This window comes from Anabas testudineus, chromosome 7, assembly GCF_900324465.2.
Source record: "Anabas testudineus chromosome 7, fAnaTes1.2, whole genome shotgun sequence".
NCBI lineage: Eukaryota > Metazoa > Chordata > Actinopteri > Anabantiformes > Anabantidae > Anabas > Anabas testudineus.
Genome location: NC_046616.1, coordinates 10,629,309 through 10,656,812, shown reverse-complemented (window position 1 = coordinate 10,656,812; position 27,504 = coordinate 10,629,309). Strand labels below are relative to the sequence as shown.

Genomic DNA, 27,504 nt, shown 5'->3' with positions numbered 1-27,504 from the left:
TACATCTACTTTTAATTAAGTGTCACACACAGCACACGCCACCTATGTGCTGCTTCATACCCGCGAACCAGCACTGCAAAATAGTATGGGGTCACCTCCAAGAAAGACAAGAGAGAGATAGAGAGAGAGGAAAAATAAACTCTCACAGAAAAAAAAAACAAACCTCCAAACAATACTAAACATTGAAAAACACAGCAGAGTCTATCACTGTGTCACGAAGTCGACCTGCATGTTGCTATTGCGATGGCGAGGAGCAGGGAGAGAGGGGGGATCGCCGCACTCCAGGCTCTCGAGCCACGGGCACTCATACCTGAAGCGCACACACACACACACACACAAAGGGAAAACATGATAAACTGGTGTTAAAATGGACACAGCTGACACGTTCGGGACATTCACCTGAAACACTCTGGAAAATGAGAAACTTCCTGAAACCTAACATAGAGGTACTAAATGCAATTTGAAGTATTAAATACATTTAGGGATCTGTGTGCAAAGGGACCTGGAGCCTGGTGCAGTTTGCTCTGCTCACATTTCTCATCAACAATTTAAGTAACTCAATTAGCTCTTTGTCCCTGACTTTTCCTGCACTGATATAGTATCTATAGGAAACCATTTCCTGGATAACAACCTGAAGAAACCTTGTGAACCTCTATGTCAGAGCTACTAGTTTCCATAAACATAGCCCTCCTCTGCCTGCTAATGTGTTTTGCACACATCTCTTTCTTTGCTGTATCCAAAGTATCTCTGGGAAAAAAGAAAAACACCCAGCCTATTTTTCAAATGAAATTTAAAAGAAAAGCCAGCAGTGGAATTCTATCTCTCTCAACTGCTGTTTTCAGGGATTCAACACAGAATATCAACAATGCAAATTAGCATTTAGAGCAGGAGAAGAGCCCCCTGGAGTCCCACAGGACAGTAACAGCATCTAGTAAAAGAGGAAGTCAACCTCTGCGACAGAGATGGATCACACTGCATATTTCAGCAAAAATATAAGCCTGGAAGAGCGAGGGACACAAGTAATGGGGAGTCAACAGAGGACAAAGTGTCCCTGTCAGGTTTAAAAAGTGCTAAATGACTTCATTTACAAGTGAGTAGATTATTGGAGGATAGAAGTTCTGAGAGGTCAAGGTCTGCGTAGGTCTATATGTTATTCTCCTGTATTCTACGTGAACATGGCTAAACAAAGAAAAGCCTGACATACTGTAAGCATGTTGGTTTCCATCTGGTAGAGAATTGAAGGATGCAAAGAGCAAGCCAAATACCCAGTTCTTCCTATATTTGAACGTGTATCCGTTATGACTCAATGAACGACCAACAGCAATCTTACTCAGTTGATGGATTCGTATGGGATCTGAGGCTGGGCCCAGTCCTCCTTCACTCAGTGTCTGAATGTGAATGATGTAGTCGTCATCGTCCTCGGGGAGGGTCAGCTCTGCCGTTGAATTGGTTGTTGTGAGTGTGTTTACTTCTTTGTGTCTCTGTCTCCTGTATGACAGCTGAATGGGGAAAGAGAAACAAGGTGGGTGACACACTGTAAATATGTATTCGTACAGCTTGACAGGAAACCCTGAGCCACCACACAGGTAAAGTCCATGCTTTCGCTGAACTGAATATATAATAGGAATAAATATGGTATTATGAAGCAAAGAAAGCAAAACTCACTTGGTAGCCTGTAACCTCTGACTCCGATTCCATTGCCAGCACGGGTTCCCAGTAAAGAGACAGTTGAGAGCCAATTAGGGTCCATTCGACATTCAGTGGAGGTTGGGAAGGTGCTGGATGATACAAAGATAATTAATTTCTATATGTCAGCACAGGAAATATCTCCTGAATCATTATATTACTCTTATGAAATTGTTTTGTCATCAGTGTATTTTAATGACAATTAAATATCTTTTTATCTCATTCTGCAGCGCCATCTCCTGGTTGTAGTTTACGACAAGCTGTGCAGTTGTCTCTGTTGAATAATGTCATCGCCATGAGTTCGCTACACTTAGAACAGGAAGCAACCTGTCTGTAGTCAGTTGGTCGTTGAAAGGTCTGTTGTTATATCGACTAAGTTCCTAAAATGCGCTTGTTAATGGAGTATGCAGAGTATAGATATTGAATATTTAGTTAGTATAAGAAATTTGTAGAGAAGAGATAATTGGCATAATGGCGAGTATACGCCATGTACGTTCATTTCTTACTTTTACCTTACTTCAACTGGCATCAGTAAAATCAGTGAACTAGAAAACTCTCATCAGTGTGGTCATTTGGGGAGCAGTTTATCGACTCGAGCAAGGTGTCGGAGATAGAGCACAGCAAAACGTCTGCTCCCCTTGCACGTGGAGAGGCAGAGGCAGCTAGGGTTTCAGCAGCATTCAAAAAGGAGCTTAAACTGCATAAGGAAGAATTAGAAGCTTCTTTGCAGCTACAAAAGACACATATAGAAGTGTCACTGCAGAGGGTACGCATTAAAAAAAAGATCATAGATGCACAGGTTAAAGCTTGGGTCTTAGAAGCAGCAGTACAAGAAGAAAGGGGTAACATTCTCTGCAAAGTAGATCTTCCAGCTCACAACCCAGGAACACATAAAGCTACACAATGCACCAACCCTCCTGCCACACCCATGTGAAGCCCACAGAGAACTCCTTGTTTAAGAGACTAGAAAGTTTCACCAAGATTCCAAACAAAGACGCAAATTAAAAGAATTGGGAAACTGGACTAGAAAGCATCGCTGAACAGACAAAAAACATTTGTATTATTTTTCTGTCCTTCACTGTTTTCAATGCATTTTTTAAATTTTTGCTATGCCTCCTCTTCCCCTAAATAACAGCAGCCATCTGTGAACAAGCAGACTGCACCTGCCTTTGAAACCTATTAAATACAGATGCAATCGCAGCCATCACAAAGGCTTTCAGGTTTGACAAAACACATTGCGTGTGCACAGTATATGTATTTCCATTTTCTCCCTTTTGCGCACTTGGGCAAAAACACCCCAATTTATTTATGAAGGCAAAAGTGCAAAATCAACAACATGCGCTATTTGGCCTATTTGAAAAACGCAGGCATCAGTGCGCACCCTTAGGCTAGGGGTACACTTGCTGTTTGCTGACATGTATGCGTAGGTAATAACAGCGTCATCTGCATCATTGTTCACATATTTCCTTGCGTACTTTGTCAACGTCTGGATGTCTGGTTTTAAAAGTTCAGCCACAGGGGGGCAGGCTAGAGCCTAATCACGCCCTCCCAACAGAATTTCTACACTGTAAACTTCGGGCTTTGAACAACATAAGCAGAAGTCAGGCTGACAAATTATGGCAAGCAAAGACAAAAATGGTAGGTATGTAGATGCAAGTAGCTGTGCAAAAACTGGCTGAGTTCATCTGATACTGCCCCAGATGTGCTATTGCATCTTGCGAATCTGTAACAGTGCTCTAAATTGAAGGCTATATTTGGGCACCATGTTGCATGTGCGAACTGCGCAGTCCAACTATCATGTCCAGCAAGGTGTTAGAAAGGTGTATGCGTTGCTAGAGCAGCTAAGAATAGATTCCATTCAAACCACAATTTCCATAATCAGCACGTTGTCTTGGTGCTGCAACTTACGTGGCTTTTTTGTGGTGACATTGATTGCAGGGAGGAAGGGGCCAGTACCCGCAGTGTTGAAGGCGCTGACTGTTAGGAAATACTGTGTGTTTCCTGCCAAGCCGCTGACTGTGACCGAGGTTTGGTTCCAAGGCACTCTAACCTTTCCCATGGTCTCTGGTTTAGTGTCATCCTCCCAGTAAACCACCTGGAGACAGAGAGCATGCCATCTGGGAATTATCTGTGATGCATTTGTATGAATTGGAGCAAACTGTGTACACTGGAAGCACAGTATGCATCACAGGCAGCACACAAAAAGTATCTGTAGTTGATTTTGAGAGTCTCGAGAGGAATGTGGTGTTGTTAAATGATTGCCTCTGGGTGCATCCTCTGTAGAGAGATCAGAGTTTTCTTTTAACTGTTCAGCAATCATTAAAAAGGCTGTTAGTGTACTTTTACAGCTACAAATGTTTCACTACAGAAATTACTGACAGACCGACAAAATAGCGAGGTTAAATGAATTCAAATTAAGACTTATAGGCAATAATCTATTGAAATCTTAAATACTAATAATATTACTAGCTAAAATGTCCATTATTATCCGCCAGAGTTGATGTTTAAATGTTTAGAAAATTCTTAATTGTGCAACAAACATTTTAAAACACTGGTATTTAAGTTACATTGATTGATAAAAAACAGAAAAGCAGTAAATGCTCACATATACGAAGGGCTAGGGTTGGTTTTGCATTTTTGCTTGACAACAGAACAATGTATCAATTATTAAAATTAACAACAGAGAGTTTTATTGCTGGACTAATGTACTGTATTTATTGCAGAATCATTTGAGCACCCCAGTACATCAATCTAAGTTGCATAACACAATATGCACAATTTTTTTATTTAATGAAAATCTGACTAATTATATTCTGCATTTAAATTGTAATGGTAATGTTGTCAGTTCCAAGAAAGGTATATAAATCATAAAATAAGCCAAAATGTCACTTTGTTATTTTGAAAGTAAATGATCCCAAATGACACCTCAGCCTATCTGTTTTTCTGTCACTGAACTCTTTGCTAATGTTCAACAGCTGAAGTAGCAGAGATATGAAAAGGCACAAAAGCTTATTTTCCCAGATTGAAATATTGAACCTTATTTGATTTTATTGAAGAAAAGAATAACAACATCTTACATTAAAGTCCTTTGATCACCCTGATTATTCAGCCAGAAGCACTCAGACAAGGCAATCAGCCTGTCCCAATTTTTGAAGGTAAGAGAGAACACACACAACACATCAACGTAGGCTTAAAATGTAATAGCTTAATACTCCTATTTTATTTAGTAAACAACGAAAAGGGATTAACATCGATTCCCGCGGTGCTACTGTGTTATCAAGACTAAGCAGTTTTCAGTATCATTATCGAAGCACGTGTTTTGGTGAGACACTTTGTGTTACGCTGACATCAGGTCTGCTACAGTATTGCAGCACAGACTATCATGAAGCTTGCGATATCCCATAACTGACAGCAACATGAAAAGGCATATGGGCAGGCAATTTTCTTTTGTTCTCTTAAAAACCCTCTGACATATTTTCTGTCGTGTTGGTACAAAGAACGGTATAATTTTGGCTATAACGGTCGCATAACTGTTAGTCATTTTCATGGTGACGCACAGTTTGGAAGCGATGGCTTTTTAGGTACAACAGAGGTGATGACAAGCATTTGGATTGTGTTGTGTGTGATTTCTATTTCCATTTAAAAGAGTAAAATGTACCTCATAGCCCAGAACCCTTTCAGGGGTGAAGGAGAGAGCCTGCCAATTCACCTCAATCTCAGAGGCAGAGACACTTCTGGCCCAAACTCCCGCTGGCATCCCACTTGGCTCTGAAAACAGACAACAAGAGACTGAGCACTGCTGCCTCCTTCCAACAGCAGAGACAAGCACAACAAATCTCTTCGAATTTTTACATTTATTACTGTGCGGCATTCTTGTTGATCTCTACTTGAGTGAATCATCACACACAGGTGCTGCGGGTAAATAGACCAACACCACACTACAGGCTGACCCCCTTTTCAGCGTGCAGAGAGGTAACATGGATCTAAATGCCAACTGGTTCTCACTTTGTCATAGCCATTCAGAAGAGCGGTGATATTTAGAGGCAATCTGTGTATTCTTACATACACGTAGCGTTTTTTTCCTAGTTTCTGACTGATAAAAAGATTTCTGCATTGCTTTTCCTGTATGTCTCTTTATTTTTTGAGCGCTTTCAGCCCACTAGATGCAGTAAAAACCACTTTCATGACCTTTGTCCTTTTAAAACAGAAAAAGCTTTGCAGCCTCGCAAAAATCCCCGTCGTGTTCATTACCTTACCTATCTCTGCCGAGTAGATGGTGACGACGGGGCTGAAGGGACCCTGTCCTTTGCTGTTGTAAGTGCCAACCTTGACATGAAATGGAGAGAAGGGTGCGATGCTGTCGTTGCGGTACACATAACGTGATGCACCTGGGGCAGAGGTGGCCACATGAGTCCAGCTAACTTCTCCGAAGGCACGGAAAGCAATGATGTAACCAAAGCTCTCACCATTCTGCAGTTCTTCGGGCACAGGCTGAGAGTGAAACACAAAACTATAGTGATATTAAAACATATACAAACCATTCACGTTCACCCCGCCGCTGGGCTGACACAACCACCTCCCACTCTTGCGGTGCCAAAAGAAGTGCATGACCCACAAATTGCTTTTGTGACCCACCTGACAAAATAAAATGAGCAATAAAATGCAATTTAAAAAAATCTAAGCTCATTACAGAACACCCGTGAAGCGTTGAAAATGAAAAGTTATTTCTGCATTTAATGAAATGAGAAATCTCCCAATAATGAGATAGTGTTACTTAATGACTTCTTCACTATCTACAGTACATTATTTTTCAGGCAGCCAGCTGGCTAAATTGTTGCATTTGAACACTGTAGATCTAGCTAAGTAACAATTATTCACTAGTGATCCAAGAGTCATGAATGCGAGAAACTGTGAGATTCAGTGTTTTGCTTTGTGCATACATTACTGCTGCCTTATACTGATTCTTTAACTAAGAAATTACGACTACAGTGCCAGACTTCAATTTCCCCCCAAATTTATGACACCCACAAGCCAAACAGAGCAGGAGCTTTGATTTAGTGAGAAATATTAAGCGTCTTACTCAAGAATAAAGAAGACTAACTGCAGGCACTTTGAAAGCACGCTGGAACATAAGACTGATGACTTACCTCCCATGTGATGACCAGTTCAGATCTACTTCCTCCTCCTCCACCCACATCACCTGGCGCTGCATCAGGAACTACAGAACACAGACCTTCACATTCACACCTCCAAAGAAGAAACACTTCAGGCTCCATAAAATTGTGCAAAAAGAAAGTTGCATAATCTTAAACTATTTCTTTTTGCAGATCATAGTTTTACATTTTCCATCTGATGTCGATGAATGATTTAGGAAGAAAAATATAAATGGCGCCTACTGTACCTGCATCCTCTGTCCTGGTCTTGACAGACACAGGGCTGGGTTCTCCAACACCGACACTGTTTTTGGCCAAAACCCGAAACTCATACTCCACCCAGGCATTGAGGTCCACCACAGTGGCTGTTAGTGTGTTCCCATCGATTACTTCAGGGACTAGAAAAAAGACCAACATACAGTACATACAGTGACAATTTGGGAATTTCGTGGTTTACTGCATTAATTTGTCAACTAAGTCAAGAGTATTAACTATTAAAATGTGCCTAAAATAATGACAAAAAAAACTTGATCTTTCATGTCTTCATTGAGAACAACTATAAAATTATCATAGTAAGTCTGTGAACCCTTGGAATTAATAACTGGTTGACACAGATGTTTTTTGTCAGTCAAAGTAGCTTTAGTCAACACCTCCAAAGTAATTTTCTTAATTTATGCTGACTCCAGTTAGCTTTTATGAGGTCATTATTATGATTTTTATTATTATTATTCTTTATTATGGTATTTGAAGGAAGAATAACCCCAGACACTAGCCCAAGGTTCACCACAACCAGGTTCACGTTTCCAACCAATTTTCCCCACTCAGGAGAAACCTACTCTGACAACTGGCAGCTAGATAGTGAGAAACATGAAGTTAAAGACTCCAGCGGCAAAAGTCAAGTGTATTCCCGGAGCCAGAGTGGGCGACGTTGAATTCTATTTAAAACCCCTTTGTAAGGATAAACTTAAATACAGTAAGAGTCTACAGTAAGGAGTTAATGATGCCCGATTAGGCCAATGGAAAGTCACTCAAACTAATGTGGAATCAGTGTGTAAGTTTGCAAAAATGATGTTGAACTAAATAAACAGTTGGAAAACCTGGGCTGATTAGAAGAGACGGCATCCATCCCACAGAGTTTATTAGACAACCCAAACCCTGACATCTCAGAGTGGAGCCCAGGACACAGAGACGCAGTCTTACACAGCTGCAGCTTTGAGAAGTGCTAGAGACAGTGTCTGCTGCCCAACCACCTAAATTATATATATCAAAAACCAATGCAAGAGGAGTGATTCAGAAGAACTTAACAAAAATAAAGACGACTCCTCTCACAGAACAAAATAAAAAGAAAAAAATTAAATGTGGACTGTTAAATACTAGATCTCTCCCATCTTAATCCCTGTTGGTGACTGATTCGATAAGTGACCATCAATTAGATTTATTTTGTCCGGCTGCAGCACGAAGAATTTGTTAATCTCAATGAGTCAACCCCCCCAAGTCATATTAATTATCATGTTCCTAGAAGCACAGGTCGGGGTGGAGGAGTAGCAGCAATCTTCCACTCAAGCTTATTAATCAACCCCAGACCTAAGCATAGTTTGAATTCATTTGAGAGCCTCACTCTTGGCCTCTCTGATCCAAACTGGAAAAATTTAAAATTTTATCTGACCATTTTTTAATAACATTTGAATTTACTGTACTAAACTTTACTTCACCTACGAAAAAAATCCACTACAGTAGATGTTTATGTGAAAATGTCGTTGACAAAACTAAGGAACTGATTCCATCCGTTATTTCAGAGCCTCTGTGTTTCCTCCACACACAGAGGGCCGTCAACTTAACTTTACTCCAGCACAGGTTGACTATCTTGTTGATAATGCTGCAGCCTCACGCCAAACAATACTCGATACGATTGCCCCTTTGAAAAAGAAGGTACTAAATCAGGAGAAACTATCTGTTCACAAATCGGCAGCCTAAAGCAGACATCACGTAAGCTGGAAAGGAGGTGGCACTCCACTAATTTAGATGAATATTGCCTAGCCTGGAAAGACAGTTAAATAATATATAAAAAAGCCCTCCGTAAAGCTAGAACCACATATTATTTCTCATTAATAGAGGCAAATAAGAACAACCCCAGGCTTCTTTTCAGCACTGCAGACAGGCTGACAAAGAGTCATAGCTCTGTTGAGCCTAGTATCCCCTTAGCTCTCAGTAGAAATTCTTTACTAATAAAATCATAACTATTAGAGAAAAATTGATCAGATCCTCCCTGTAACTGGCATGTTTCGCATGTACAACAGCTCTAGATTCATTTGTAAGACCTCACTCGCACTCACATTTTATGACAAATTAATGCATAAAACCATGAAATCCAAAAAGGTTTTTTTTTCATGCCACTGTATATGCTGCAAACACTGCTGTCTACAACTGTGTCATCTGTGAAACTAACACTGGAGGTGTTAGTTGTATGATCTCTGTCTTCTGAAAACAGCTGCTCACCACTGCTAAAACTGATGCTAATGAGAGCTGGGAGACTGGACCACGAGGCTAAAGTTGTGGGCTGGAAAACCAAAACAAAGAGAAGAAAGAACTGAAGAACAACAGAGCTGCAGAGTTGGAGGAAAATGATCTTTGGATTACAAGTGGCTCTTTTACACCAAATCATACGATCCTTTGTTAATATTTATATATTCATTTATTTATTTAGCTTGGGTTTTTAACTTGCAAACTACTATCTTACTTTCTTTTTAATATTGAATGTAAAAAGATATTAAATATCTTTGATAGATTAAAGATATGTAATTTTGCTCATTTCTGGAGGCCTCTAACATTTGGCAAGGCACAACAGAATTAACCTTTTTAGGTTAAGTCTAGCTCATTTACTCTTATTGCTTCTTTTTGGCCAATGACTGGAGCCCCTGTCAAATTCACTACACAAAATATACACTATGTAATACTCATTTGCATCAATTTGCAATCCCTGCATTGACCTTCGGTGGCACAAGCGCCAGATGTTATTCAAAGCAAACGAACGTAAGCAGATGTGAAGGACTTCGTTTTTGACCGAGCCAGTTATACTGTAGAGGTTGTTCAAAGGAGATCAAGTAAAAGCAGAAACAATGACCTCTGGTTCTCCAGAGTGAAACTCTGTATCCATCCCAATACCAGAGCTTTCATTCTGCAGCTGACCCTACACTCTGGCCTTCTAGCTGAAGGGGGATGACAAATAGGAGAATTTCCCTGTGGGAATCCATGAATTATCTGAACAGCATCGTTTGTGCTGTAAGGTCAAAACTTCAAGTGCTGCCTACCTGTGTTAACCCTCTGCCAGCCCACAGTGAAGGGAGTTCTGGTCTGGATCAGGTAATTGGTGATGGGGCTGCCGTTGTCTCTACCGGAGCTCCAGGCCAGCTGGGCTGTACTGTCTGTAACTTCCTCCACTGTCACAGACTCTGGTGGGCTTGGGGGGCCTGGCTCAGTCACACAAGAAACAGGGTGATACTGATTAAGGACGGCTGAAAACATTTTGTCTTTTGCAAATAAAGTGTATAAATAAATCCTCCTCTGTGATCATCAGTCACAGCAACAGACGCTGTGAGATACTCACAGATGCAGAGGTGCAGACAAGAATACAGACTGTGGATACTAATGTGTGTACTTGCGCATAATGGAAGGGAAGAAGTATGTATATTATGTATATACTGCATATCTACAATAACACACATTCACTTAATCTACTGAACATGACAAGATTCAGGAACATTATAGGGTAAAAGATTAAAAGAGCTTGTAGCCCGGGAGAAGCAGCATTTTATCACATTTTTTACTATCTCACCAATTAAGCAGAGTAATGTTTTACTTCAGCTTCATCTACTGTTTCCTCTTCTAATGAATGTGTTGGCTCCTCAGAAATAATAGACCACTAGAGAGCAGTGAGACGGACCACAGAACAAAAACACCCCTGCCCACACTCCTCATCAGCTCTGAAGCCAAATATTCTGATTATTAGAGAGTTAAATTATTTTAATAAACAACAATTTGTATGTGTGAGTCATGCAGGATATAAAAGCTTAATGTACACATGCATGCATGTACAAATATTTAGCCAGTCTGCTAAATATTCATACAGTACATACCTTCAACAAGTATGCTAAACAAGTAGCTGCTGAACAAATGTGTTTTGTTTACAGAAGCCTTGAACGTGGTGCCCACATACATTTGGCCTTAAATCCCTGGCTTTAAAGATATTGATCTTTGTAAAACTCATTAGCAGCTCTAGCAAAAAAAAAAACAAAAACTTTAATACACTGACCTCATTAATACATATTAATGGAGCACACGATCAAGGATCAATTCCTTATCCTCTTAATTAAATATCATTGGCTGAGGCTGTCAGTGTCTTGAGGGTGTTCAAATAATCTGTTATTAATATGGACAGACTGTCTAGGCTTTTATTGTTAACTTGGCACAGGGCAAATTAATGTCTGACTATATTATACTAAATAATTACAGACATGGTAATATTATCTTGATTCACCCAAATGTGTAAAATGTGCTGTCACACAAGTCCAAAGTAAATCTAAAAAACAGCATGCTGTAAAACCTATGAAATAATAATAAACCCACAGTCGTACAGGGTTATGTTGACTATTGTGAGGTGTACTTCCCTGCATGCTGTCTTGCAAACAAGCATGAGTGTTCACCAAGTGGTATGAATGCTAATGACCATCATGTTATCCGGATAACATGACCTTCTCCATGTCCACCACCACCCAGTGGAGTGTTTATGAGATGTCATCGAGTGGCATCTAAAACATTTTCCGCTGCCATTGTAAAAAAAAAACATACAAGAACCTAGACGATCACTCAAGAGTCTTTGTGTCAAGAGCGATTACCATTGACCTTCAGTGCTGTGAGATGAGTGGAGCGAAACAGGATAGAAAACAGCACCCTGTCAATTACTGAGCGACTATCACCGGCTAATATTACACAATTGCAATAATGGGTCTATTGCCTCCAGCACCAATGTAACACCAATCGCTATTACTTTGACAGCGATCGTAAAGGCCCATATGTTGCTGTGATCAAACTCGCTCCAACTTACGCCACAATCACACTGACATAATTACTATCATACTGCATTATTCACACTGTTGTCTTAACATCAAAATTTCACTGTTCTTAACGTGCATTAATGAGGGAGGCAGAGCCAACACTTTGCATTTGTTAACCACACAGCCCAGAAAGTAGTCCCCATGAAAACATACGTTAATATCGAATAAAAGAAAATCCTCCAGTGTTTGTCACATTTCAGGTGTCTGAGTTGTTAGCTTCAGCACAGATTATTAAACTAAACTTCATAAATGGTTTGACAGAAATATGTATAAACTGTTCGATGCCCTGAGGGGTAAAAATTCTCCAACAATTCAATAAAAAATGACTGAATAGGGAAGATTAAAGAAGAAGATTTTCTTTTCTTTCCCGTGACTTGTTTCACCACCTTTCAGTTTTATCTTCGGACTCTTAGAAGTAGCCTGACCACAAAGTTGGAAACCTCTGGTCAAAACGTCATAAAGTAGCTACATCTACTTTTGTGGTTTTATTTATGTAGGGTGCATTTTATTTCTATTAATATATTGATATTACTAATTGAGCAATGATTAAATAGTGCCAGGGGTACATGAACATAAAGCTTATATATTAGGAGGTTCATACACTACATGTGCTTAGCATGGTGCTCCAAATTGGTGTTATTTATGGGTCATAGGGTTAAAGGTAGTGATAATGTCTGCCCCGCTGGATTGTTCAAGTTGACATGCGACCACCATCAGTTGGTCTGAAGTTGTGATCAAGCGAAACCATTCTTTGCCCTCCATGACTTGTTTTTGCTCCAGATTCGTGCTTTGCCTTCCAACATTTTAAGCCATTTGATCCGAGCAATGAGACATCCATGACAGCTGCCGTGAGGAGGAAGTGTAAATAATGCACAATCTGAGTCACAGACAAGTTTCTCTCCAGTCAATACGAGGGCAATCCATTTCCATGCCCTTGATAATGCTATACTTGAGAAACAGTCTTATTTCCACTTAGTCCTCAGCCATTCGGAAATAAGTGCTTATTAATGGCATTTGTCTTGAAGATCTTCAGCATGACAAACTGAATCACTGGTGGGTATCCTTACAAGATAAAGATATGGATCCAACCTTTTCAAATCCTGACACCAAAATCATCCCTCAGCTCGTCTGACATTTAGCATATTTGTGTAGTGTCAATTTGCTGGGTTATTTGGTGTATTGATGAAAACCAGAAACACTCGTCTTCTCACTCTGCCCGCAATACAAACTTAACACTCCCCCCTAAACATACACTTACTGGCCACTTTATTAGGTACCCCTGTAGAGTCTAATGCAATTCAATACAGCAGCAAAAAAAAAACAAAAAAAAAAACAGATGACCTTGTAAAAGCAGAATTCATGGCAGAGTTGCAACAGATCGTCGAGGTGTACCGAAAAGTGGTCAGTGAGTGTATAACAAAAGTTGTTCTATTTTGTTCTGCCCTATGTAGCTCTCAGCAACTGTGTGCCTCTCTGGAGCTTTTCAAACTGCATGAGTGAGCACAGATGGGCATCTAAAAATTCAACTGTCAAGTCCATTGCAACAACATTAAAAATTGACATTAAAAAAAACAAAAAAATCATATCCTGAAAAATTCATAGTCCTATTGCTTCACACAGTTTGGTCAGGCTCCTCCCTTCCATGAAATACTTTCTATGCAATAAAAACCAAAAGCAAGCTTCCTCCACCTGATCAATCAATAATCAAGCGTAATCAAGCGACTGCTACTACAAAAAAATAGGATATAAAAATAGTGGATTCTGATGATACCATGTGTCATGATCGATGCCTTTGTTTCGAAAACGTTCTGTCGTGTTTTGCCTTCCCGTGCCCCTGCCTGGCCACTGCTCTCTATGCTTCTGTCCACATACCCCTCTGCAGTCCTGAAAACTGTGACAATCATGAATAATTTTCATGGGGATATTGGTATTTTAGTTTAGCTCTGCAATCGCAGGCTGAAACAAAAGCCATTTCGGTTTAAATGCCCGAACATTACATGCCTCAGAAGACAGCTCTCTTTATATTCTCAGTAAGGCGCATCCATATAATGTCCCCTAAAATATCTCTATCAAAGTTCTGTTTGGTAACCCGGACAGACTACAGACATTTTACTACTGTTCTTAATTTCTCCACTCCTAAAAGAGAAACCCATTACACCATCCTGACTGAACTCCCTCTTCTAATTAGTGACTGTGGTGCAGAAAGGAGGTTTTCTTACCTTTCACAATCAATACAGCCACGGCTGACAGACTCTCCACGTCCGTGTCCACCACACAGATATATTTGCCAGCATGGTAAAGCTGAATGTTCCTGATCATCAGATCTCCTGCTGTTCTCTACCAAGGAGGAAAGAAAGCTTTATGTAGCATGAAAGATAACAGACCTTGTGACAGCTTATTAAAGAATGAAGTGAAGCATACATAAGGTGCAGTAAATAGCGGTGCCAAAAACGTTTGCAGATCCTGCAGTTATTTAGCTCGTGCTCTGCAGAGGAAAATCTGACCTTTTTTTTTTTTTAAAGAAGATATTTTACAACAAAAGATATTTTACACACATCTCTTGACATGTCTTCTTGAAGCCAAAGCCATAAAGGCAAACACGCTTAAACATTTCTAAATATATCAGAAACCCGCTGTTGTTTACAGCTGTTCAGATGAAAAAGATCAAAACTAGAAGTCACAACAATTACATGCAGCAAATGGAGTGTTTGTGTTTGACAAAGACTCAAAGGCTATTTTGCTTGCATTTGGCAGAGGGCATCACCGTAACCTTCAAGATCGGATGCAAGGAGCTGCACAAATAAGCTATTACTACTGAGTTCGGCAGGCAGTTTTTGCTTGATTACAGGGGAAAGGAGACCATCTAGATTCTCATCTGAGAGGATACCCGTAAGCAGCACATAGTAAATTAGTGGTGAATTCGTTCTCTTGGCATTGGCAGGGAAATGTTGCAGTGGAGCCAACACGGTTTAATTATGGAAATTAAATTCCTTCAAGCAGCAAAGTTAAGTTGATAATCTCTTTGGACTGGGGACATTCTAGCTTCTGGGGAAGAAGTTTCTTTTCAGATAAGAACATTGTCAGTCAAACATACACAGGAAGAATTGTTAATCTCGAAGGGTGTGAGGGTGTTCTCAAAGTGTTTTGTCATTTGGGGCTCTGCCATGCTTTCATTCCTTTAAAAGACACCTCTAATGACGTGTATCCCCTTTTATGTTACGAGGAGCTGTGCAGCAGGCTATGTCAAAGTAGAATCTGAAAAGAATTCAAGAGCCAAAGTAGTGGAGAAAAAGAAAAGATTATTTCAGAAAGTCGAGTAGAAGAGGTGCATTCAAACAGAACCTGTCACAATGGTTGAGCAACTAAAACATTACCTACGTGATGATTTTTATGTAGAAGTGTATTTTGACATAGCATTCACTATGTTTCCATTCATGTAAGTACAAATGGAAGCTTAAAGGGACTAAATGATCTAATAGAACTTCTTTCCAAAGATTCCCATAGCTTATTATGCCTCCAAGGAGGCTTTCAGAATTGCGAAAAGGATGGTATCACACCACACCAACTGCAGCAAAACTACCCACAGTAAATCTCTTCAAGCAATGCCATGATGTCAAACCACAAGCTGTCCCTTTTAACTAATAGCAGAGATGAAGTGAAGCAAGATGGGAAGAAGTGCCAACTGCCCATTCGCACGTTCTAAAGAAGTATGACTGCGGGTCACTCACCCCACCCACTAGCTCAAAATGACCATCTCCCTTGGCGATGAGCTGTCCGTTGAAAGCCCAGGAGAAAGAAACGTCAAGGACGGGGTCACTGGCGACCTGACAGGGTAACACAATGCTCTCTCCCACAATGATCTCCATGTCCACTGGCCCCTGGATGATTCTGGTTGGATCTGCCCCATAAAGAAACATTGTGAGAAGGAGTTATTTCTGATCGGACGTTTTATTGCAAGGAGATGAGTAGTCCTTTGTTGATTTTTTTTAAATAACACGCCACTGATCTTACTCAAGCTAGAACATAAGAACATGATCTGTAATACACTAAGTCAAAGGCAGATTGCTATTATCTATATGAGGGAGAGTCTCATGAATGTCTTAGTGGAATAATGTGATAACATGCAGCCTGCCACCTTTAAAATGGCCTAATACTCTAGGCTGACACAGCTACAGAATAATCTTCTGAAATCCTAATAGCACTTCAGATCAGATAAAACTGTATGTAATGGGCTGCTCTGTACATCCAGCACAAAAGTGAGGGGCCACTGTTTCAAAATCTACAAGAGCAATCATTGGACTTAGTCTGCTGTGTTTCAAAAACGCAAGATAATGAATCTTCTGGAATCAAATAAAGAAGGTACAACACAAAGGAAGAGGATTTGCGCTTTCATATCTTAGCCTATATAGGCTGTTAAGAACTAAAAATAAAAAAAATAACATGGAAAAAGTGTACTCTGAGTTCTTAAGCTAGTAATAATCAATGTCTGGGTTATGGCTCAGTGTCGCTGATTGCATTACGGGCTTGGAAAATCCAGTATTTAAAAAATAACTGGCTTTGTTTCAGTGGCAGACAATGGTGTTCAGCATATTAATAAAACCAAGGAGAATCCCGGAGAACACTCAGCTATCACTCCACTGGAAACATGTTTGACAATAACAGCATCTGTAACACCTCCACACTAATGCTTTCATTGCTTCCACTCAGGGCACTTTGATTTGTTGGAGTAAAAAGGGTTATTTCAACTGCTTTTGAGGAAAAACAATGAGTGAGTGCTTTCTTCCAACACCTTTCCGAGCGCATTATTGCAGCCCCTGCAAAATGCAGCCGGACAAAAGAACTGTGGAAAAGACAGAAAGTCTTGCAAGTTGCAGTTGAGCTTTGGTAACATAAACACCCTCAAATAAATCAATAAAGAAAAATTACATTTAGAGAAATTAATCTAAAAGCATTTAAGGCAGTTATTTAAATATGCAAAGACTCTATGTTCAGCCCCTCAGGGGTACTTCCCAAACTTTTAACACTCCTTAGAGTGAAATCTAAAGTTTGTTTATGTTTTCTACCCACCAGTTATTGACTCATGTCCTCGCGGCACAGTAGCTCTCTCCTGTGTTAATCCATACTGAGCAGTAAATTCTGCTTACTAAGTGGAGTGCACAAACATTCTGCTATTTAACAGCGTGCCTTACCGGTAACAAGGAGCCTTCCAGTTGTACTCGACATGCCAAATCTATTCCTAGCAAAGCACGTATAGCTGCCTGCATCAGACTTGCTCACGTTGGCAAGCCTCAGTGTTCCATCTGGAGAAAGTGTGATCCTATAGGAGTGTACAAGCAGAGACAGCAGTTTTCAATCCAACTTCCAAGAACAAAGAAACATTTTATCATTAGAGAAACTCTGATTCCGGTTTCATCTACACGCCAGTATCCTGCATGATCATGGACCTCTGGCACTTAAACAGTTCCTGCATGTCCAGAGAAAAGAGATCAAAAACACCAAAGAAGTCATAAAAAGAGCACAGTTGAGATCAATCCTGGACCTGCTCTCATCATCTATGCAGAAAAAACCCTGACATGTTTACACCAACCGTTTGCACATGTCATAGAAGTTGTGTTAGAGCACGGTACAGCTACTTTTAGTTTAGTTATTACCTGTCATTGGTGTGAATAGGCAGGTTTCCTTTCTTCCATAAGATGCTGGCGATAGGATAGGCCTGTGGTTTACACTCTAAAGTCACTGTAGTTCCTGCCTTGGCTTTGAGCAAAGCTCTGAGGACATTCCCTGTGAAGTCTGGAGGAGAGGCTGATGGGAAACAGAAAACTGAATTTAGTACAACAACTGCAGCAAAATCTCACAGGACAAGCTTGAGTTTGATCCATGAGAATCATCAAAAGTAATAAAGTAATGGAGACAGACATTTTAAACAATGGTAATGGGACTCAAATAGATACATCACATCACTGCTGAGGAGTTTGTCTTCAAATTGATGTGAAAAGAAAACACATAATACATATATATGCATGTATATATATATATATATATATATATATATATATATATATATATATATATATATATATATATATATATATATATATATATATATAAAATGACTTTTAAAAGCTTTATAAGATTATGCTTATCTGGGAATTCTGTATCTATCACCACATATACACCATAACATTAAAATAAATCAGGATCTCATGAGAGGAAACATTTTAAATGTGTTTGACCTAACAAAACCCCCCTCGCTGACCCCATTACCCGTTAATCCAGACAACCTTTAAGAATGACAGTAAGATGACCTTTAAAATTCTTTGACGACCATGATTTCATGATTTAAGGGAGCGATAAATGCTATCCTACCTAAAACCATTAGTTCTGCAGCAAAATATATGACACCGTGTTTATTCTCAGCCACACACTGGTACATGCCGGCGTCAGACAGCGTCAGCACCGACACCGTCAGGACTCCGTCATCCACATGGATCCTGTCCTGTGAAAAGGGAAGAAAGACAGCGAGTATTGCTTTAGGCTGGAAAGGTATTGTTTTAGTCAGTGTGCTCTGGCAAAGCTCTATAAGCATCGGACTAGGTTAGAGGTGCTGCCAATAGGCGTAGATCCAATCAGGGTTGTCTCACCATGAGAATGATTCAGAAAGACCACAGAACATATTTGTGGTGGTCAGATATGACTGTGCTGCCTCTTATCACTATGCAAACTGGTGGTTAGTCATATTTTCAGTTGTTTTTACGGCAAATTCAAACATATATTGTTTAAGTCAGCCAAGTTTCAGGTGCAGGTGGTCTGGAGCAAGGTGTGTTGCTATTTACAGTATTTTTCACAGCAAATTAAAACATTTGTCCCTAAATCTGGAGGAGCTTAAACATGCACCATGCATAATGAAAAACAACCAGTGAAATGGAGCAATCTCCGGGGGACTACACTGATCCACTCTCTAAGACTGTGTAATCTGCCGAGGTAGAGCAGAATAGAAGACTGTTACGTCCATGTCTCATCACTGGCACACCTCGGCAAGATGTTTACACTGTCACTCTGAATTGCACTCGGAAAAAACAGCTATGTGTTTGACGCTAGGCTCTCTAAAATGAAGGGCTGAGCAGCAGCTGAAAATTAAGTCTTTAAAACGAAACACTGGTAGGCGGCGGGCAGTAATTTACCTCTGAGAGAAGCTGTTGGCCGTTCTTCAGCCACGTGTAGGAGGGCTTGGGCTTGCCATTGGCTCGACACTCCCAGTACAGTCTCTCCTCTATGGCCAGGGCTGTGTCCTTCATGGTCTGAATCCACTGAGGTTTGGCTGAGGACAAAAAAAAAAGTCCTCCAGTGAAATATCAGATAAGAACCACGAGGGCATATTGCATGGGAGCAGAATTATCGCATTAATCCAAAACAGTTCAAATAAAAACTAGGGGAATAACACAGTAGCTCAAATAAGTCAAAATTATAAAGACTTAGGAAAATGGGTTTGCCTTTAAAGATAGGATAGAGGAAGAGAAGAGTGAGTGCAAGGTCTCACTCATCACTTTCATCACTTAAATGTGTCAGCAGCCTGTGGCATCTCAAGATTAGCACGGAACACCACGCCACAAAGCAGGAGGCTCTCAAGGCGGGTGAAGTGCACCTGACATCTCCTCTCACCCCAACCTGTCACCTTAATTCAGTGTATAATAAACATCACCCCGGTCTGTTTTCCTTCCAGCACACAAGTCTCTCCATCTTGCCTCTTACATATTTACAGCTTTTCAGGAATTTTCATGGGCACCGGCTTGGGCTTATAATAAGCACAGCTCAATTCACAAGCACTGTACATACTGCCAATTCCTATTTTAAAAGCGTCATTTCTCCTCTCTCACAAATTCATTTGAAAACACAGTGACAGACACGGGCCAGGAACTCAAAATGTAATAAATGCAATAAAATTACAACCAACAGAGGTTATTATACAGGGAGAACATCATGGCTTTTCCAGCTATGTATATAACACATATCTGTCAAAAATATATATAAGAATTAAGAACTTCCACTAATTAAAATAATTTTTGATATCTCACACTAACAGCAGAAGCATAAAATCTAGAAAAAGGTGGATGGAGTTTTTGTCTAATGCAAAGTAAGTTTTGTCTCTAAAGTCTCATTACCATAAAAGGCAAGTCGACCAGTGGCTGTGTTCTTTCCCATCTTGTTCTCCGCCACACACTCGTATCCTCCTGTATCGTCCTGCTGAAAGCTGGGGATCTCCAGCACAGCGTTGGAGTACTTCATTTTGACTTTGCTTGGGAATGGCACGCCGTTAGCCCTCTTCCAGGTGATCTCTGGGACAGGGCTGCAAGATGGAGAATAAGAAAATCTCACTTAAATTCTCACCCATCGTCCTTTGAATTTTAAGAACGCAGCTCAGGTTGCAGGTGTGTGGAATAATCCTGCAGCGATGTGTCTAATGGCGCACAAAACCTTTTCACTACATTGTTTGTGCATGAATGGTTCAGAGTTTTTAGAGTTTACCCCATCCAACAATGAAAAGATCTGTTTCACATGGCTTTTAGACCAATCTCTGCTTGATGCCACGCTCTTAGAAATATAATTGCCACAGTAAGTTTACTACATAGAAATATGGAGGTTCCTCATTTGGAATGAAAGACAGCGGAAGATTGAAAACATGCTTCAAGGAATTCAGCTTACTTCCCAAGGGCGAAACACTCCAGCGTAACAGTTGATCCTTTTGCAGCAGGTACATTGTCAGGGAAATTAACTTCTATTTTCGGCTCGTATTCACCCATCACTCCTATGAAGAGTAAGCACAAGAACTTGCTTCAGTCTTCCATTATTCATGACTTACAAGCAATATGGCTGGCATTATGGACAAAACAGCGGCACGGCAACACTAACAGAAGAGACATAAAAGACACATGAGCAAACATTCTCTCATGGGTAAACTCAAAGTAGTACATCACTTAAGTGTGCAGTCACCGGAGTGCAGTAAAATACCAGCCAAGAATAATTTCAGTCTTGTCTTGGTGGAATAGACATAGCGTATTTGAAAATCTCAGCTAGTCTGCCTGTTTATCCATTATTTTAAAGCTTGAGTGGGCAGTTCCCAGCCTCTGGTGTTTTATTGTTTACATCAGTACCCAAGGAAAAGACTCAAGTCCAGGATCAGAAAGTAATGCAATGAGATTTAAATACATGCGGCTACATGTACAGTACGCTGAGTGGAAACTAACTGGTTGAGCCTCCAGAACACTCAATGTAATGGTCCAATGACGTATGGCTTATGTTTTATTCATTCGAAAGGCAATTTTTATGCACTCTTTCTATGAACGCATAACAGTGAATGGAACAACAGGCCACTGAGAACCTGCTTGAGAATTCATGTAAAAGCACAGGGAAAGCTTTTAAAGGGGATGCGAATTATGAGATCGCTAAGTCAGCAAAGAAGAGATTTGGGTGCTTTGTTTGCTGGCCTACATTGAGGAGCAACTATTTACTTACAGACATTAGCACTCGGTGAGCCAACTGTAGTGCAGCTCGACAGGACAAAGAGCATTCATGCTACCATGATGATTAAAGGCGCCTTAAAAGCAAAGGTCCTTAATACACGGCTGAAAGGCATATTTGTCACATCAGGGCCAGAGACTGCTTCTTACCATCTGTCCTGAGGATCAGAGATGTAGGTGAGCTGTGAACTTTGCCCTTTGTGATGCTGTTCATCACTACACAAGTGTAGTTCCCCACATCAGAGGGCTCCACCTTTGCAATGTAAAGGTTTCCTGTCTGCTGCGAGACGAAACGCCGATTGTCTTGCTGAACAAAGTATGGGTACTCATTGAAGACCCACGCATAAGTAAGGTCTGCAAGACAAACAAGGATGCAAATGAGCCATTGATGGACAAAATATTACATCTAATGCAATTAAGAGGGTTAAATATTATCTAAAGGCTATAAAGACTGTGCTTTCAGGTCATCCGGAAATGGCTCCACAGCTTACCTCCTGAGGAAGTGGGCGTCCCACAAAGTAACACCACTCCTTGTCCCTCTCGGACTGACACCGCACTTCTCGAGTGGACTTTGAAATGATCTAAGTCTGAGGGAAAAAAAAAAAAAGAAAAAAGAAAGACGAGATCACTGCAGGATCTTTCATATCAGAGCGGAACAGAACTGAGTAAAAGCTTTCAGCAAAACACTGACAAAAGCCTAAAAGGAAATTGTCATGAGAATTGCACTTCTACAATGCCGGAGAGAGGAGCAGACCGAACGGAGCTTGTTTTAAGGGATATTGTGAAAGAGTGGACGAAAACACAATGCGGAACGTTCAACCGAGGACCTGCAGTGAATCAATTTCATAACATGGAAACTAGGCTGATGTAAACAAGCTACTGTGTGACTCCTGCAATGCACATCACTATTATTAGTCAATTTCGTTTGCAACTTACATGCAAAGCATTGTGTAAAAAAGTGGCATACTAATGTAATGTTTAACTTTACTTACAATAACCTCAAATAATTTAGTAGAGATCTCAAGGAGAGATGATATTTTGAAAGTAAATCATACATTGTTACACGTGTTGTCCGCTGCTTATTAATTGTGACAAGGTACAAAAGAAGGTATCTAGCCACGCAGCCATCTCCCAGTTACTCTGCATAATTCACAGACTTCGCTGCAATCCTTTTTTCAATGGGGACTATTCTCATTTGAAGGTGAAAATAACTCCAACTCTTATCTGCGGGCTGTGTAAATTATTCTTTGTAACCATGACATTATTTCTGCAAAGACCTGTTGTTACATTTTTTTTTTTAAATGTCATTATTCGGTTTGGGCACCAGAAATCTCAGCAGTGCATTTCTTAAAAGCTTGTCAAACAAAACCAAAAATATCTTTATGCCAGATAAGACCACCAAGTGAAGGTGTGAAAAGATGTGTTGCTGTGATTTACATAAGAAGAACTCTTAACGAACAGTGCGTAAATAGTGAGTATTCAGTTCTTTATTCATTTGAGATGTTTGCTGGTGTCACCACTGAAGACGTGATGTGAAATAAATCACAGTTCATAAACAGCCTTACTCATTATTTTTTGTGGCACTGTAGCTTTTATTCATTTGCCTGATTCTCTCTTTCATTACAGCATTAGCATATCATGCTCCAGTCAAAGTAAACGATAGCTTCTTCAGGCTTCAGTCCTTATTAACACATCCGTCAAACACTACTTACATGATTTGGCTGAATAATACCCCAGAGTACACCTAATGACAAACCAATGATGGTGATTGAGCTAAGCAAGTGAAAGTAATACTTGAGTCATTCATTCTTAGTTTGCAAGTATGACCATAAGTAAAGTACAGTCCTCACACTCCTACTGCTCCTATGTTACTTCAACTTTTAATGTAGCTTCACACCAATAGTGCAGCACTCTGATAAATACTGCAAACATTGCCCATCCAGTTTGTTGTGCATTATTTGCAAAGTGCACATACACTTTCATAGCATGTCACAGAAATAACTGACAAACACTGACAATAACTTACAGGCAAACTGCAGACTGGCTCTCCTGCTGAGGATGGCTCCTACAGTGTTGTAGGCCATACACTGATACATCCCTACATCCTGGTAGCGGTCCAGATTGCTTATAATGAGGTTGCCCCCAGACAGACGCCGCCGGCGATCCAAGCCCAGATTTATGAGAGTTCCATTCAACGACCATCTGTGAGGGCAAAGACACCATCAGTCCCTGGCAAAATTCACTGTGCATTTCTTTCTACCAACCAAGGTGGTCAGACAGGAGGTGAGTTGACAATACAGCTCACTGAAGTGACTCACTTGAAGTAAGAATAATATACTTCAGATTCGAGCTGGTGTCAAGGAATTCACAAGCTCAACAGATGAAGTGTGGAACAGCTTGAACTTCACAGTTCTGATTTTTTCCATTAATTATTTTCCTGCTGTGCTTCAACTTTCCTATCAAACTACACGGCAAGACAAATATTTTCTAAAATCATACAAGGAAGTTGAAAAATACCATGATGACTGTGTGTTTTTGTAAAATCCTCTGCATGTTTTGTCCCTCTAATCTAATAATGATGTAATCTCATAATGCTGCAGTGGCCATAGATCCGTGTTGTTTGTTTAACTGAGACATTGCAGTGTTACTGATGATGTCTTTACATAACCCGTAAAAAGCTAATTTCTTATTCAGACTGTATATTTATGTTTTTGTTCTACTTTTCTTTATTTTGCTCTATCACTATTTGCTGCTGCAGCAATCCCACTTTCCCCCCACGGGGACCATTAAAGTTTAATCTTAAGGGTATCATACACAAAGCTGTCGTCTGCTATTTAAGGCAAGCGGAAAATAAAGGTTTTCGCAGCCATTCTAGATAATATCATCAGTCTGCCTATAATCGCCTATTCTCTGTCACATTAAATTTACATAATGTGACAGTGTTCCACCTTTGACTTATTATTAGGACAAAACATTAGCACTTGGCAAGAGGTAACAGTGGGCTGATTTAGCAAAGGATGCTTTTTACGCTCCTTTTCTTCCATTACACGCTTCCCACACGTCGCAGGAATTTGAAAAAAAAAAAAAAGATTCTTTACGCAGCAGGTTTAGATTGCACTATCAAATAAATTAAGCACCTAAAAGTACTCTTAACAACACAAAGTTGACTAATTGATTTTAACAAGTCTCATTATTCAGCGAGAAAAGACTTTCTTCCTCCGTCACCACAATACTCCTTCGCTTTGTACATGCTATTCAAAAAGCGAGCACTGGAGGGTTCAAGGACGGAGCACTTTTCAAGAATGTTTCAGAATGTGTCTCTCAAAGCATGAAAAATACCAGCTCCTTGCCTTCAGCCACATTCCCGTGTTCTGCTTCCCTTAAGTGGCAATGAAAGAATAAGGCCAAAACGGCAAATTTTCTGAGAAAATAAACTATTGTATGTTGATGATGCTGCCATATTCTAGACACTTAACTTGATAGCTGTGTCGCTGTATGTACAAATTAACTCTACTACCACTTCAGGATATGCAATATCCAAAGAAGGGTTGGATCAGCTTCTGACACGAACCTGTGTGTGTGTGGCCTCCTGTGTCCACCCACATGCATTCAGCATTTTATCTATGAGTTTTATCCATGAGTCACCATTTTCACCTCTTTTTGACCCGCTCTGAAGTGCCTCTGCTCTTCAGTGGTGTCCTGAACATTGGGCAGATGATTGAATAGCAACTCCAAAACTGAATTACTCCGCTTGAGACTCGTTTTGTGAATACACGTTGTCTGACCATCTGAGCACAGGGAAAGTGGAGTTTTCCGGATGATTCTGCAGAGCCACGGGCTCAGGTCAAGAAAAGGATAAACAAGTCACCTTCTATTTAGATTTAAAAAAAAAAAAAAAAAAAACTCTCATATGACACTACCTTTGTGACCTGCTAGGGAGAAGATGCTTTTTTTTTTATATAGAAGATCTGTTTTTCTCCCATGCTGCCAGAGTGCGCATACTATGAAACGCTCATATCTCTGTGAGTGACAGGACTGGCAGAGGAAAAGAAAAGGGAGAAAAGAGAAGAACGGGGAGGGAGCAGTGTGAGCCCATTTACACTTCAAGAGAGGAGCCAGAGAGGTGCTGGGGGCATGCAGAGCTTAGCACAGTCAGCTTGACAAGACGCCACGTTAAACATGCTCATCTCACCTTTAATCAGTACATGAAAATACCTGGTTTTAGGTGGGGAATGTGAAAAGCCTGAAATAATGAGTGTACATAGTCCACAATGCTATCATTCAGCTCATCTGTGCTGGCTGCGCTGCGGTAATTCCACTGTTGAACGCCAAAGACACTTGTAATCAATGCCTGTTGGTGCCAACTGGTGTCTAGCAACCTGCATTGCTCTTGTGGCTTTTCACAAGAAGAGATGATCATTAAGATGCTACACATGTGTCGCTAAGATACTATCTAGCGAAGGCAAGAGGCAGATTGGTGGTGCCTTAGTCAATATGAATTAGTGAAGCCATGATGATGTTACTGCTTTGGGTGTCTGCAGAGGCGGTTCAAGATTGCCTGAATAAAGGGGTCCCTGAATGGAGAGGTTTCCAAAATGAGAGACAAGAGTTGATAGTTCAAGGCTGTAAAACTGAAACATGCAAAAGAAAAGATAAAAGAAATCAACCATGTCATGACACATATCCCGTCCTAGTCAATGACAATGAATGTGTGCCGTGATGTGCTAAAAACTATGAAATATGTCATCTTTTAATTTACTTAATACTGTAAATTACTAAAAGGTTGACAAGGCTGACTTTACTGGATTTCCAGTGATGGTCACTTATTCAGTGAGCTACATTGTTTTGTCATTAATGATTTACACATGTGATTTTTGCATGTTTAAATAAATATAAAGTCACTTTTTATTTTATAAAAACCCAAAATAATAAGTCACATTGTTATTGAAACACTTAAACACACACTTATTTAAATGTGCTTTTACCTGTACTGAGGGGCTGGTGTTCCCTTAGCATCACAGGTCAGTGTAGCTTCTTCTTCTATGGAGTCAACAGGAATGAACAAGTCACCCGGCTCCATCCTCCATCTAGGACCATGGTATGATCCACTGTCCATACAATCTGTCACCGAAACAGTATCAATTGTTAGCATAAAGGCAAAAGTTCAGTAAGTCTCGCTGGCTGTAAATGTTCTGCTAAGTGCAGCAAATATCTCTTCAACAGGCCACAATCAAAAGCGAGTAAAGGAGAAGAGTGAGAGTATTGTGTCTTTGTTGTGAATGGAAGTCAAAGCTGAGCAGTGTTCCTATAAACCTGAGCCACGCTATCATTTCTGACACTGACATGATTTTCAGCTCTTCAGCTATCATCCCACAACTGTAAATGTCCAAACGTGAAAGAATCATTGCTCATATAAAAAGGTGGTTTACCTGTCAGACAGTCGATGACTGATAACAGTAGAAGCTGTTTCCATGGCAACGTCATCTTTGGCAGCCAAGGGCAAATGAGACTTTCATCCAATAAGCTTTGAAATGGCACTGGAGAGAGAGGGGAGCTTGACCTGTCGGAATGAGACATTTGTTGTAAAACTCAACAGATCCCAACGTTTCTACCTCACTTTCAGTGTTGGGCCTTTTAATCATCTGTCCTCAAAGCAGATCAAGTGTAAATTTTATTAGTGGAAATATAACTCTGATAAAATTCAATGTAGATTTGAGGCGTAATTGGTCTAATTCTTCTCTCCATTCTCACATTTCTGACCAATGAGGATCCAGGCAGTGTCACTTGGTGCCATGCAGTGTGACCAACTTGCACCCAGAGATGTCCGAGGGTGATACCAGAGGCATATGGGAGAAAGCCCATGCCAATCTATTATGGGAGCGACCAACGCCTAAGCTCATCCTTCACTTGGACGGATTCACTCTCTGGCTGCCTGAGGAGACTTGGACCTGGGAATTGGGTGCCATCCAATCAATTAGATTCACCCACAGCAGCATGTGTCTCCCCACATGCTGGGGTGAATCAAGACAGCCTGATGAG

At 40.4% G+C, this 27,504-nt stretch overlaps 1 protein-coding gene across 1 annotated transcript; it reads right to left on the bottom strand.

The window, feature by feature from the left end:
• On the bottom strand, positions 1-27,002 carry cntn3a.2 (contactin 3a, tandem duplicate 2). Its single transcript, XM_026368316.1, has 22 exons — positions 26,895-27,002; positions 26,451-26,586; positions 23,492-23,667; positions 21,957-22,052; positions 21,616-21,819; positions 20,651-20,753; positions 20,110-20,294; positions 19,132-19,268; positions 18,317-18,446; positions 17,602-17,752; positions 17,140-17,267; positions 15,679-15,848; positions 14,170-14,287; positions 10,148-10,306; positions 7,088-7,237; positions 6,834-6,904; positions 5,943-6,177; positions 5,345-5,454; positions 3,595-3,781; positions 1,666-1,778; positions 1,331-1,499; positions 1-310 (listed from the first exon to the last, which is right to left on the bottom strand). Exons 1-22 carry the CDS (start codon positions 26,947-26,949, stop codon positions 213-215), a joined length of 3,081 nt encoding a protein of 1,026 aa, XP_026224101.1. The 5' UTR covers positions 26,950-27,002; the 3' UTR covers positions 1-212.
• Positions 27,003-27,504: the final 502 nt, after the last annotated feature.

Coding starts and splice junctions, on each gene's coding strand:
- cntn3a.2 (XM_026368316.1), bottom strand. CDS start 26,949: ATGACGTTGCCATGGAAACAGCTTCTACTGTTATCAGTCATCGACTGT. Junction 15,849..17,139: donor TGGAAGGCTCCTTGTTACCG/GTAAGGCACGCT, acceptor TTTATGGGGCAG/ATCCAACCAGAATCATCCAG. Junction 7,238..10,147: donor CTGGCAGAGGGTTAACACAG/GTAGGCAGCACT, acceptor TCTTTTTTCTAG/TCCCTGAAGTAATCGATGGG.